Source organism: Myotis myotis, unplaced genomic scaffold, assembly GCF_014108235.1.
Source record: "Myotis myotis isolate mMyoMyo1 unplaced genomic scaffold, mMyoMyo1.p scaffold_m19_p_73, whole genome shotgun sequence".
In the NCBI taxonomy this organism is placed as follows: Eukaryota; Metazoa; Chordata; class Mammalia; order Chiroptera; family Vespertilionidae; genus Myotis; species Myotis myotis.
Window position 1 is genome coordinate 45,897 of NW_023416383.1, and position 14,229 is coordinate 60,125.

General features: G+C 47.8%; 1 protein-coding gene across 1 annotated transcript in view; it reads right to left on the reverse strand.

Annotated features, from left to right (window-relative positions):
• LOC118660975 (endophilin-A3-like) overlaps positions 1-14,229 on the reverse strand; it is a 30,693-nt gene that overhangs the window by 16,141 nt on the left and 323 nt on the right. The window contains exons 2-4 of the mRNA XM_036318520.1: positions 8,352-8,420; positions 6,244-6,316; positions 1,911-2,054 (exon numbers count right to left, since the gene is read on the reverse strand). Of these exons, the coding sequence (XP_036174413.1) occupies positions 1,911-2,054; positions 6,244-6,316; positions 8,352-8,420 (286 nt within the window). The remainder of the gene's footprint in view (positions 1-1,910; positions 2,055-6,243; positions 6,317-8,351; positions 8,421-14,229) is intronic.

A 14,229-nucleotide genomic window follows, 5' to 3' on the forward strand; every position in this document is an offset into this window, starting at 1 on the left:
TTTTTTTCTTGAAATAGTAATGTTTATTGCATGTACTATTATATTTAAGATCGTTTTTCTTGCCCTAACTGGTTTGGCTCAGTGGATAGAGTGTCGGCCTGCAGACCGAAGGGTCCCAGGTTCGATTCGGGTCAAGTGCATGTACCTTGTTTATAGGCACATCTCCAGTAGGGGGTGTGCAGGAAGCAGCTGATCGATGTTTCTCTCTCATCGATGTTTCTAACTCTCTAACCCTCTCCCTTCCTCTCTGTAAAAAATCAATAAAATATATATATTTTTAAAAAAAGATCGTTTCTGCCAGAACCGGTTTGGATCAGTGGATAGAGCATCGGCCTGCGGACTGAAGGGTCCCGGGTTCGATTCCGGTCAGGGGCATGTACCTTGGTTGCGGGCACATCCCCTGTGGGGGGTGTGCAGGAGGCAGCTGATCGATGTTTCTCTCTCATCGATGTTTCTGGCTCTCTATCCCTCTCCCTTCCTCTCTGTAAAAAATCAATAAAATATATTTTTAAAAAAAGATCATTTCTCTTAAGATACTAATGTTTATTGGATGTAACATTGTTATATTTAAAAGATTTTTTCTTGTAAAAAAATGAAACTCAACAACTGAGCCTCGCAAGCCGGGCTAAAAATAAAAACTTTCTACATTTCTTCTCTACTCCCTCCTTTTCTACATCAAACTCACCTGGCAGCTGACATACCGAGGCACTTTCCAATCTGGCCACTAGATGGAGATAAAGATCAATTTTTTAAAAAAACAAACCACAATGTGTTTTTGTCAACTGGCCCTAGCAGTGGTTCTCAACCTTCCTAATGCTGCGACACTTTAATACAGTTCCTCATGTTATGGTGACCCCCAACCATAAAATTATTTTCTTTGCTACTTCATAACTGTAATTTTGCTACTGTTATGAATCGTAATGTAAATATCTGATATGCTATATGTGTTTTCCGATGGTCGCAACCCACAGGTTGAGAACCGCTAGGGTTTTTAGAAGCTGCAGAAAAAAGTCCCTCTTTGTAAACAATAAAAGGATTGAGTCCTCCTCGGGGCTAAGCACCAACAATGAAGATGACAATAGGAATGAATGAACTGTCTCATCTCAGCTTTTGCTGCCAGGTCCTCCTGGGGCCGCACCCTGGATCCTTCCAAGGGCAAGGCGACCTGATCCTCCCTGCTGTGGAAGAAGCCTGGCAGTGTCACATGGGTAGCTCCCAGCAGGGCAGGCAGCCATGCTGAGTGTGGACAGCGAAGGGTAGCTCTTCCTGAATGACCCCCAGTGCCTGGGCAACAGCTAATCCACATTAATTTGCAAGTGGGCGACCTTGAAGCTGTGCACAATGAGGTTGAAGATTCTTTTTAAAACATCTCCCGGCCCTAGCCGGTGTTGTTCAGTGCGTAGAGCGTCGGCCTTCGGACCAGAGTCCCAGGTTCGATTCTGGTCAAGGGCAAGTACCTGGGTTGCACACTTCTCAGGCAGGGACCTGGCCATGAAGGAGTCAACCAATCGATGTGTTTCTCTCACATCGAAGTTTCTGTCTTTCCCTCTCTCTTCCACTCTCCTTAAAAATCAATGGGAAAAATATCCTCAGGTGAGAATTAACAAAAACAAACAAAAAAATCTCTTGGCCAGCCTACATGGCTCAATGGTTGAGCGTCGACCTATGAACCAGGAGGTCAGGAGGTCACGGTTTGATGACTGGTCAGGGCACATGCCCGGGATCCCCAGTAAAGGGGCACACAAGAGGCAACCAATCCATGATTCTCATCATTGATGTTTCTCTCTCCCTCTCCTTTCCTCTCTGAAATCAATCCAAAAAAAAAAAAAAGAAAAGAAAAAAGAAAGGCTTCATGTATAACCTATAGGCGGTACAGGCTGTGTCCCATCCTCCGGGCCCTGTGCACTCACCGAAGATGGAGTCCTCGCCCAGCTCCTGGCCGTACTTGAGCATGCAGTCGCCCAGCAGGCCCTCTGGCTGCAGGCACTCTGAGGCCTTCCTCTGATTGTGGATCTTCAACATCGGGCTCAGCATTCCCAGCTTCACTCTGCATGCTTCAAGACAGGGTCATTTGTAATTCCTTCAAGGGACAAGGCAGAGGGACAGGCACAGAGCATGCAACAAATGCAGCTGGCAAGATCAAGGGCACCCTCGGCAACATGTCAGAGAGCCGAGGTGCCAAAGGGCCCCAGTGACCTATTTAGTCTTTCCCATGATTGGCAGATTTGTCAGGGTGCCTACTGATTGGTTGCAGTCTCGTGGGAAACGGAAATTGTGCACACCTTGCAACCAGCCTATATCAGGACCTCGCTCTCTCTTGCTCTTCCTCTCTCTCTCTCTCTCTCTCTCTCTCTCTCTCCCTCCCTCTCTCTCTCTCTTCCTCTCTCAAAATTAATTTATACCTAGCCTGTATGTCTCAGTGGATAGGGCATTGGCCTGCCTGCGGACTGAAGGGTCCCGAGTTCGATTGGGGTCAGGGGACATGCCGAGGTTGTGGGCAGATCCCCAGTGTGGGGCATGCAGGAGGCAGCCGATCCATGATTCTCTCTCATCATTGATGTTTCTATCTCTCTCTCTCCCTCTCCCTTCCTCTCTGAAATCAATAAAAATATATTTTAAAAAGTAAATGAGCCCTAGCCAGTCTGGCTCAGTGGATACAGTGTCAGCCTGCAGACTGCAGGGTCCAGGGTTCGATTCTGGTCAAGGGCACAAACCTTGGTTGCAGGCTCCTCGGCCCTGGTCGGGGCACATGCAGGAGGCAACCCATCGATGTGTTTCTCCCTTCCACTCTCTCTCCCTTCCACTCTCTCTAAAAATGAATGGAAAACTATCCTTGGGTGAGGATTAACAACAAAGATAAGTAAAAAAGGTGGAAATGACTAAGTAAGCAGCAAGCATTTACAAAACGCTGAGTAGATTTCTGAAGAGTCTCCTACATGTCTTTGCTGAACAGTGCCCAGCTGCTGGCCCAGGAGCCCTCCCAACGGGTCCCAGGATTATCCACTCTGCACTCATCAGCCCAGGCAATCACAGAGTCACTGGAGAGTAGACATAAAAAACCGAATTTCGGGCCCAGCTGGTGTGGCTCAGGGATTGAGAGTCAACCTGTCAACCAGGAGGTCACAGTTTGATTCCTGGTCAGGGCACATGCCCAGGTTGTGGGCTCGAAACCCAGTGGGGAGCATGCAGGAGGCAACGGACCAATGATTATCTCTCATCATTGATGTTTCTCTCTCTCTCTCTCCCTCTCCCTTCCTCTTTGAAGTAAATAAAAATATGTATATATATTTTTAATTAAATCTTTATTGTTCAGATTATTACAGTTGTTCCTCTTTTTTCCCCCCATAGATCCCCTCCACCCGGTTCCAACCCCACCCTCCGCCCTCACCTCCCCTACCACTGTCCTCATTCATAGGTGCACGATTTTTGTCCAGTCTCTTCCCGCATCCTCCACACCCCTTTCCCCCCCAAGAATAGTCAGTCCACTCCCTTTCTATGCCCCCAATTCTATTATAATCACCAGTTTATTCTGATCATCAGATTATTTATTCACTTGATTTTTAGATTCACTTGTTGATGGATGTGTATTTGTTGTTCATAATTTGTATCTTTACCCTTTTCTTCTTCTTCCTCTTCTTAAAGGATACCTTTCAGCATTTCATATAATACTGGTTTAGTGGTGATGAACCCCTTTAGCTTTTCCTTACCCGTGAAGCTCTTTATCTGACCTTCAATTCTGAATGATAGTTTTGCTGGGTAAAGTAATCTTGGTTGTAGATTCTTGGTATTCATCACTTTGAATATTTCTTGCCATTCCCTTCTGGCCTGCAAAGTTTCTGTTGAAAAACCAACTGACAGTCGTATGGGTACTCCCTTGTAGGTAATTGACTGTCTTTCTCTTGCTGCTTTTAAGATTCTCTCTTTGTCTTTTGCTCTTGGCATTTTAATGATGATGTGTCTTGGTGTGGTCTGCCGGAAGCCGGTCCATCCTTGCTGCTTGACACAGTCGCTGCAGGAAAGAAACATCTGCACAGCATATGTTTCAAGGGACCTGGCGTATATAGCATACTGTTCTTAATATGTTTGCTCCCCTTAGCGCTGTGTGTTTTAACCAAGGTCACCTCTCCAAGAAAGGTTGTTTCCCCAGGTAGGAATTTTTCCCTGAAGTCAGGGAGGGGATGAAACTCCTTAACTAAGTGCCAGGCGGGTAGTTAATCACTACAAACAATCATGCTTAAGCTACATAATCTTTACTCCCTGGAATGCAGATAAGAAACGCCCTAACCTTTGTAATAGAAATTAACAGGATTAAAATCAACTGGTATAAATGCGGATGTAACAAAACAATAAACAGCAGAACCTCTCTGGAGATCCAGACTAGAACTTGGCTGGAGATCCTGGCTGGAGATCCTGGCTAGGCTGCTGATCAACTGAACACTGTCTCTGTGTCTTTCCTTCTTCGCCGACTCCGTCTACACCTTTGGGGACCCCTGGACCTGCTGGGGTTGGACCCCGGCAGTGGTCCTCTTTGGATTCCTTTTGTTTGGGGTTCTCTGTGCTTCCTGGACTTGTAAGTCTATTTCTTTCACCAGGTAGGGGAAGTTTTCTGTCATTATTTCTTCAAATAGGTTTCCAATATCTTGCTCTCTCTCTTCTTCTGGCACCCCTATAATTCGGATGTTGGTACGCTTGAAGCTGTCCCAGAGGCTCCTTACACTATCTTCGTATTTTTGGATTCTTTTTTCAGTTAGCTTTTCCAGTTGGGTGGTTTTTGCTTCCTTGTATTTCAAGTCTTTGACGATTCTTGTGATCCTCTGGCCTGCTGTTGGGAGTCTGTATAATACTCTTTATTTCAGTCAGTGTATGCTTAATTTCTAGTTGGTCCTTTATCACAACATCGAGGGTCTCACTAGATTTCTTGAGGGTCTCATTAAGTTTATCGGTGGTCTCTAGAAAATTCTTGAAAAACCTTAAAAGTGTGGTTTTTGAACTCTATATCCAGTAGTTTTCTTTCCTCCATTTCTGTCACTTGTGTCCTGTTTCTTTGTCTCTGCATTTTTTATGCTTCGCTGTGTCGATAGAGTGGCTTTCTGTGCTAAGTGTCCTATAGGGCCCAGGGGCTCAGCCTCCCCAATTACCTGAGGTAGACACTCTTGGTGCACCCCCTTGTGGGCTTTGTGCACAGTCTGGTTGTAGTTAAGCCTTGATTGTTGTAGGTAACACTGGGAGGAATTGACCTTCAGGCCAATTGGCTGTGAGAATCAGCTGTGTCTACGGTGGGAGAACTTCTGTGCTGAAGACACCCTTCTGGGGCAAGACTTGCTTCAGTGGGGCTTTGGTGCTCACTGAGTCTGCCCCCTGAGTGTGTCCCTAATGGATCTGAGGAGTTGTAATTGGATGGTCCCACTCTGAACACTGGGTACACTGGCTCTTGGACATAAGGAGGTGCTAATCTAGCCTCTGCCTGAGGCTACCCTGAAGAAGCCAGCTGTAAAGCAATGCAAGTTGCCCTGGGGCCTAAGGCCAACTGCAGTTTGTTAAGTAATTTTCAGATTACAAAGGGCTGGGCCTTTCATATGCAAGAGTCTTCGTGCAGGGCTTGGGCGGGGCAGGGTCCCAGGGGATCAACAGGGTGGGCGGAGTGAGCAGTTATGGCTGCTCTCAGTCCTGCCCTCAGAGACCCCGGCAATCGCTGCGAGCGCCTCGAGAGAAAGCTGCCCTCGAGTTCTGACCGATGCCAGACAGTCCCGCTTCTCCTGTATAAGTCTGGGTCCCCAAAGACTCGCCCAGAATTGGAGCTCAGAGCTTGAGACTCGCTCCCAATTGAAAAAGACAATCTTGTCCTCAGCCGCCAGCCCCTCTCTGCATGCACCTCCACATCTTTGTATTTCACTTGCGCACCGCACCTCCTCTGAGTCTCGGTATGCTTTTCTCTTTCTAGTTGTAGAATTTCCACTCAGCCAGCCTTCCTGTGGTTCTGGATGATGTCCGTTCCATCTTTTAGTTGTATTTTAGAAGTGGTTGTGTGAGGCAGCAATCTCCGGTGTTTACCTATGCTGCCATCTTGGTTTCTCCAATAAAAAGATATTTTTAAAAAAACACACCCAAAACCACATTTCATGATTGAAACCCTTAGGGCATTGTTTCTAGATCACATCGAGGGAGGGCCCAGCTGACATGGGTGGTCAGCATGGGTCACCGTGGATGGGCCATAGGACAGTTCCAGAAATTGTCCCATGTTACCTGGATTGGGCTGAATGTATTCTGTGGCTTTCAAAAGAATTTCTGTAACAGCTTTATTGGTGATATCTATTTTCTAAAAAAGAAAAAAAAAAATCACATAAAATGTTGGTAAGTGACAAACGGTGAATTCACAGGAAGGTGAATTCACAGGAAAACACAGACATGATTTTTGACAGTGACAAAGGGAAGGAAACAAAGGACCTTGGCGATTCCTGGGGGCCCCAGGGATGCTCCAAACAGGGGACCAGGGACAACATCACAATCATTTCTGTTAAGGGTCCTGACATGACCTGGCTGGTGGCTCAGTGGTTTGGAGGGTCATCCTGGACACCGAAAGGTCACAGGTTCAATCCCTGTGACCTTAGGGTGCATATGGGAGGTAGTGAGATGTTTCTCTCTCACATTGATGTTTCTCTCTTACTCTCTTTCTTCCTTTCTCTCTAAAATCAATAAAACATATCCTCAGCTGAGGATTAAAAAAAAACACACATTTTAAAATATATATATTTTTTTTTATTGATTTCAGAGAGGAAGGGAGAGGGAGAAAGAGAAACATCAACGATGAGAAAGAATCATGGATCGGCTGCCTCCGGCATGACCCCTACTGGGGACTGAGCCCTGACCTGAATCAAACCATGACCTCCTGGTTTAGACCAATCAGGCAAAACACATTAAAAAAAAAAAGAGTCCCATCATACTTCCCCAACGCTCTCATATGCATAAATGTTCTGCATAACTGTCACAACAGAAATGCAAGGTGAGCAGGGCTGGGTGTCACCCTGTGTCATAGTCAGAAAACATGAACCTGCCCACCAGGCCCTCAGGCCGGTTGGAGGACAGTGCCAGGACCTGGTGATGCACCACACAGCTGTTGTGCCCAGGGAATGCACCAAGGGCTTCCATGTGGGGCATCAATATGTATGCATATGAGGATCTCTGCCCAGAAACACACTCTTGACTCTCCAAGGCGCATAACCACAATACTTGGGCTATTTAACTGCTTGCCAAGACTGCCCATCTTGTCCAGCCAATGTGCCTCAGTGTTTGACATCGACTGACCCATGAACCAGGAGGTCACAGTTTGATTCTCGGTCAGGACACATGCCAGGGTTGTGGGCTTGATCCTCAGTGAGGGGCATGCAGGAGGCAGCCAATCCATGATTCTATTTTATCATTCATGTTTCTATCTCCTTCTCCCTTCCTCTCTGAAGTCAATAAAAATATATATCCTATAAAATAAAGCCTAATATGCAAATTTACTGAATTTTCGGAACAACCAGCAGAACGACCGGTCACTATGACACGCACTGACCACCAGGGGGCAGATGCTCAACGCAGTAGCTGTCCCCAGCCCGCAGGCCCCAGGCCACCCAAAGTGGTGCCAGCAAGGGCCCCCTGATCACCCTGCTGGTAGCCCCACACATTGGTCCTGATCACCGGCCAGGCCTCGGTACCCTACTTGTGCACAAATTTTGTGTACCAGGCCTCTAGTATTAGATGGAAAAAAAAAAAAACTGCCCATCTTTCGAACATTCTGAGTTTTGTCCACTAGAGGAAACCAGCAAGCCGTATCCAGGATCCTTCATAATCAAGAGTCATCATTTGGACTGAGACCTGGGAATAAACTGCCTTTTGGGTTTCAGGATGCACTCCTGTGTATGAGCATCCTAGACTCCACTCTCTTCCAAGGATCGGCATGTCTCATCTCACAACTACAGTCAAAATTTGTTTCCTTTTTTAAAAATTTTTCCTACCAGATTTCTTTCTCTCTTTTTTAAAAAAATTCATTATTGTGGAAAGTAAAACATATGTCCCTTTTTTCCCCCATTGCACCTCTCCAACCCACCTCTGCCTCCTGACTCAGGCCCTCACCACCCCATTGTCTGTGTCCCTGGGCCATGCACAGACGCATACAAGGTCCTTGGTTGATTACCTCCCACCACCCACCCTCCCCTGCCTTGCCTCCGAGGTTCCACACTCTGTTCCATGCTTCCCTGTCTCTGCATCCACTCTGATCATCAGTTTATTTTGTTACTTAGACTCCACATAGGAGTGAGATAATGTGATGAGACACATTCTTCACACAATTGACATTAAAATGCTCTTACCCTTTCTAAGTCAAGAAAGTGGTCATCTAGTTTCGTGCCTTCAATGTCATTTATTTTTTCCCTAATTAGCTGCAGAAATAAAGACAAATAATTATAATATATGATTTGTGATCACAGTATCTGAAACAAATTATCTCTCACAGACACACACACACACACACACACACACACAAACACTCTCAGATTCAGCCTTTTTTGTATTTGTTTTTTCTTTGTTTTTTAAATGTATTTTTATTGGCTTCAGAGAGGAAGGGAGAGGGAGAGAGAAACATCAATGATGAGAGAAACCATGAATCAGCTGCCTCCTGCATGCCCCACACTGGGGATGGAGCCCCCAACCTGGGCATGTGCCCTGACTGGGAATTGAACCCAGACCTCCTGGTTCAACAGTCCACGTTCAACCACAGAGTCACTCTAGCCAGGCCTGTTGGATTTTTTTTGGACTCAGTCCTTTAGGAAAATTACTGGAAGGAGTAACCATATCTGAGGACATATTAAGGTACACAATATCACTCGCTCAACAGATGTTTATTATGCTCCTACTGTAGGTGAAAGCACATTTAGGCTCCAGTAGAAACAAAAACAAATAGATTGCCCATCTGGTGTGGCTCAGTGGTTGAGGGCCGACCTAAGAACCAGGAGGTCACAGTTCCATTCCCAGTCAGGGCAGATGCCCAGGTTTCGGGCTCGATGCCCAGGTTTCAAGCTCGATCCCCAGTGTGGGGCATGAAGGAGGCAGCTGATCCATGACTCTCTCTCATCATTGATGTTTCTCTCTCTCTCTCTCTCTCCCTTCCTCTCTGGAATCAATAAAAGTACATTAAAAAAACAACACACCACCCTGACCAGTTTGGCTCAGTGGATAGAGCGTCGGCCTGCGGACTGAAAGGTCCCAGGTTCAATTCCGGTCAAGGGCATGTGTAGGCACATCCCCAGTATGGAGTGTGAGGAAGCAGCTGATAGATGTTTCTCTCTCATCGATGTTTCTAACTCTCTATCGCTCTCCCTTCCTCTCTGTAAAAAATCAATAAAATATATTTAAAATACACACACACCAACAAAACAAAGCAAAAAACAACCAAAAATAAAACAAGTAAGAGGGACCCTTGTCATCCCTGAAGCCAGAGTTCCATCAGAGTTGCTATAAAGACATTCAAGTAAAGAACGAGGGACAATGAAAACGATGGAAGAGACTAGTCTTTGATTCATACTATTGCAAACATCCCCTGTGATGGGCATTTCGGGGACTCCTCAGAGGGATTCTGAGAGCCTGGGAGGTGGGGGTGGGGATCACTGGGGGCCTGGCTCCCAGGAGGCGGGGCATCTGAGCTGGCTTGTTAAGGAAGGAGGGCATTTAAAGGGCAGTCTGGAGGGAAAGGTCTTCCAGCAGGAGGCAGGAGGAAAAACATGGCTGTGAGGCAGAGTTTCTGGATCTTGGCACTTGGATACTTAGACCTAACATTCTTTTTTAAAAAAAATATTTTTATTGATTGCAGAGAGGAAGGGAGAGAGAGAGAGAAACATCAGTGATGAGAGAGAATCAGAGATCAGCTGCCTCCCGCATGCCCCCTACTGGGGATGAAGCCGGCAACCCGGGCATGTGCCCTGATAGGGAATCAAACCCTGATCTCCTGATTCATAGGTCGACCCTCAGCCACTGAGACATGTAGCCGGCCGGGTGACCAGAACTTCCTTTGTGGTGGGAGCTGGCCTGTGCATTGCGGGATGGTTAACCGCCTCCCTGGCTTCCACCTACTAGATGCTGGCAGTGCCCACACCCCCTCGTGACAACCAAACAATTCCCCAGGCCCTGGCCAGGCAGCTCAGTTGGTCAGAGCATGGTCCCCACACACCAAAGTTGGGGGTTGGATCCCTGGTCAGGGCACAGACAAGAATCAACCAATGAGTGCATCCATAGGTGGAACAACAACTCACTGTTTCTCTCTCTCTCTAATCAATAAATTTTTTAAAGATGTCTGCAGCCTGAAAGAACAAAGCAGAACGATTTCCATACTTGTAGAGCTGGGTCTTCAGCCTGACCACCCCCCCCCCCCCCACTGGGAGTGACCACAGGAACGCCAGAAATATCCTAACTCCCCCAACCACTGCCTGAGTGGGCCAATGAAGCTCCAGGAAGGCAGCTAAGGTCCTAATAAGGCTATACCATAGGATATTCCCTATGCGTCGCTGTTGACCAATCAGGAAATAATGGGGGATGGCTCAAACCTCAGAATGTGTTGGTCACTTCCTGACCATTGTGCTGTAAGACCCTGCTGAAAAACCCTGACTAAAGTGACCAATCTCTGTAACCCACGTCACTTACCTAAGCCCACCTAAATGACTAGCCCTATATAACCTTTGTTCTCCTGGGGCTCGCGCTCTCTCGTCTCGCCGCTGCGTCAGTAAGGAGGCTGGGGGAGCCAAGCCTGGGCTTGAATAAAGACTCTCTGCTTTTACATCGGACATGGCTCCCTGGTGGTCAATATTTGGGGATCCCAAAATCTGGGCACAACAAGCCCTGGCCCATGTGCTCAGTGGTTGGAGCATCAACGCATGTGCCAAAGGGTCGCAGGTCCCATTTTCCATTAAGGACACATACTAGGTTGCAGATTCAAGTTGGATCCCCTGATTGGGGGGAATGTGGGAGGCAATCAATCGATGTTTCTCTCTCTCCCCTCCTCTTTTCATTCCTCCCTCCCTTCTTCCCTTCCGCTCTCTCTAAAAAATCAATGGAAAAAATATCTTCAGGTGAGGACTGAAGAAAAAAAATGCCCTAATAAAAATTATTAAAAATTCTTTTTTAATTTTTTTATTTTATTGATTTGAGAGAGAGAGAGAGAGAGAGAGGCAGGAGGGAGGAAGGGAGAGAAAGAAACACTGATTTGTTGTTCCACTTATTTATGCTGTCATTGGTTTATTCGGGTTCTGAGAGGGGATTGAACCCGAAACCATAGCAACTGACCTACCTGGCCAGAACATAAATTATTTATTTAAACATAAAAAAATTAATTTAACAATAGAAATACAACACATCACAACCTATGGGGAATGCAGCAAAAGCAGTATTTAGAAATCAACGTAGGACCCCAAATTCATTTCTAAAAAAAAATCCAACACTTCACTCAAAGTTTCAAAGTGACACAATGTCATTCCGACTGAGTGACCAAACACCTGACAGCCTGCCACCTGCACCACTAAGCAGACACAAAGGTCAAAGGTCAAAGCCTCCACCTGACAGTTTCTAGGTGGCTCCCTGAGCTGCAGAGGTGGAGGCAGAGGCCCTAACATGGCGATGAGACAGGCACTTTCCCACAAGGGAGGCAGAATTTGCCATCAGAACCCTGCTCCGAGGCAGCAAATGACAGGGGTGAGAAGGCACCACAGCCCTAGTTGGTTTGGCTCAGTGGGTAGAGCATCAGCATACTGAAGGATTCCGGGTTCGATTCTGGTCAAGGGCCACATACCTCGGTTGCAGACTTGATCCCTGGCCCCAGATTGGGGTGCATTCGGGAGGCTACTAATTGATGTATGTTTCTCACATCCATGTTTCTCTCTCTCTCCCCCCTTCTACTCTCTCTTAAAATCAATGGAAAAATATCCTTGGGAAAAGATTAACAACAACAAAATGTCTAAGAGAGACATCTACCATTTATTTCTTAATATATTTTTATTGATTTCAGAGAGGAAGGGAGAGGGAGAGAGAGAAACATCAATGATGAGAGAGAATCATAGATGGACTGCCTCCTGTATACCCCCTACTGGGGATCGAGCCCACAACCCAGGCATGTGCCCTTGACCAGAATTGAACCTGGGATCATTTAGTCCACAGGCTGACGCCCTATCCACTGAGCCAATCCAGCTAGGGCAACATCTACCATTCTTTATTACCCTGCTCCCTCTTATGATATTAAACCCAGCCAAATTTCTTCACCAAATCTGAACATTGCAAGATTATGGGGGCTTAAACCAAACCACTTCATCACTTAGTCTAGTATTTCTCCAATACCAATGATTTCCTAACATTTTAACCAGGGGTCCTCAAACTACGCCCCACGGGCCACATGCAAATACAAATATTGTATTTGTTCCCGTTTTGTTTTTTTACTTCAAAATAAGATATGTGCAGTGTGCATAGGAATTTGTTCATAGTTGGTTTTTTTTTTTTTTAACTATAGTCCGGCCCTCCAACGGTCTGAGGGACAGTAAACTGGCCCCGTTTAAAAAGTTTGAGGACCCCTGATTTTAACCATTTGTCACGCTGGGTCAGTGGTCAGAAACCAACCTGAATTATCCCATAGCTATGTCTTGGTCATCTCTAAGATCTGTTCCTAATACATCCATACCCAGTAAAGGCAAAGTTTTCAAAAGAGGAGGTGAGCCCGGCCGTGTGCCTCAGTGGTTGCGCGTCAATCTATGAACCCAGTCGGGGCACATTTGTGGGCTTGATCCCTAGTGTGGGGTGTGCAGGAGGCGGCCAATCCATGATAGTCTCCCATCACTGATGTTTCAATAAAAAATAAAAAATAGATATTTTTAAACGTATTTTTTTAATTGATTTCAGAGAGGAAGGGAGAAGGAAAGAGAACAGAAATATCAATGATGACAGAGAATCATGGATCAGATTCCTCCTGCACGCCCCACACTGGGGATCCAGCACCCAGGCATGTGTCCTGGCCAGGAATGGAACCCGGGATCCTTCAGTCTGCAGGCTGCCGCTCTATCCACTGAGCCAAACCAGCGAGGGCTGCACTTATATTTTTAAATCTCCATTTAGGCTGGAAAGGCCAAAAGGTCTGTAGCCCCTGCCTTGGCCTCACAGACTGCATCCCAGGTCAGGAGATGCGCCTGCCCTCAGAGACCCCTCAGAGCGCCCAGGATCAGCAGGGAGTCCATCTCCCCTCCCCATCTGATCCTCCTGTAGGACTATCTCCCAGAAGGGCACTCCTGTCCCCCAGGGCTCCCAGCAGGAACCCCGACATCACCCAGGCAGCATCCAGGGAAGGGGAGAGATGGAGGGCAGAGAGAGCCTAGGCCTGGGACTGAGGCAACAAGAAGAGAATCCGCTCATCCCAGCAGCTTTTCAGGAGCCAATGTGTGGAGGCGCAGGGTGAGACCTCAGGAATGGGTATTCCAAAGGCTGTCCCTCACCTGCTTCTAGCAACATTGGGGGGCGGTGGGGAGAGGGAGCCGGAGTGCAGGTCCAGGGGTGCAGGATACGACAGGTTTTACAGGGAGAGCCCTGCCGTGGCCGGAAGAGGCTGCAGGATTGGAATACAAACTGGCTTCTCCACACACACCAACGTCCACGTACACACACACACACACACACACACAACCTCACGCCTCCAGGCCAGTTGTCCTGCTTCCTCAGCACAGAACGCCCTTCCTCCTTTCCTCCCAGTCCCCGACCCCCAATTGCTCCTCCTACTTCATTCTCCCAGGACCAAGACCTCGCCTCCTCCTCCCGGAAGTTTCCGGGACGCCCCCGCGGTGTTGTCTGTTATCCTCTGCGCGTGCGTGGGGGTGTGTCTAACACTATTGACTCACCCGCCTAGGTGTCCCCCCACCTGGGGGCCAGGCCCGGGCGACCTGGAGAGACCAAGTGGGAGGAAGGACGGCGGTGGGAACCCTGGCCCAGAGGGAGGCACAGGCCAGTGGGTCCACCGCCAGGCGCACGCGCGTGGAGCGCCGAGCCCGAGGGCAGGACGCGGGGTCCCCGGCCCGCATATGCCCGCGGGGACCCGGCACTCCCTGTGTCCTCCTCCCAGCACGTGGGAAGGGGGGAGAGGCACAAGCGGGGTCCCCGGTCGCCCCCCTCTCCGCGCGGAGACGCTGCGGCCCGCCACATTCTCAGCCCCGAGACCCTGACTCCACCCCC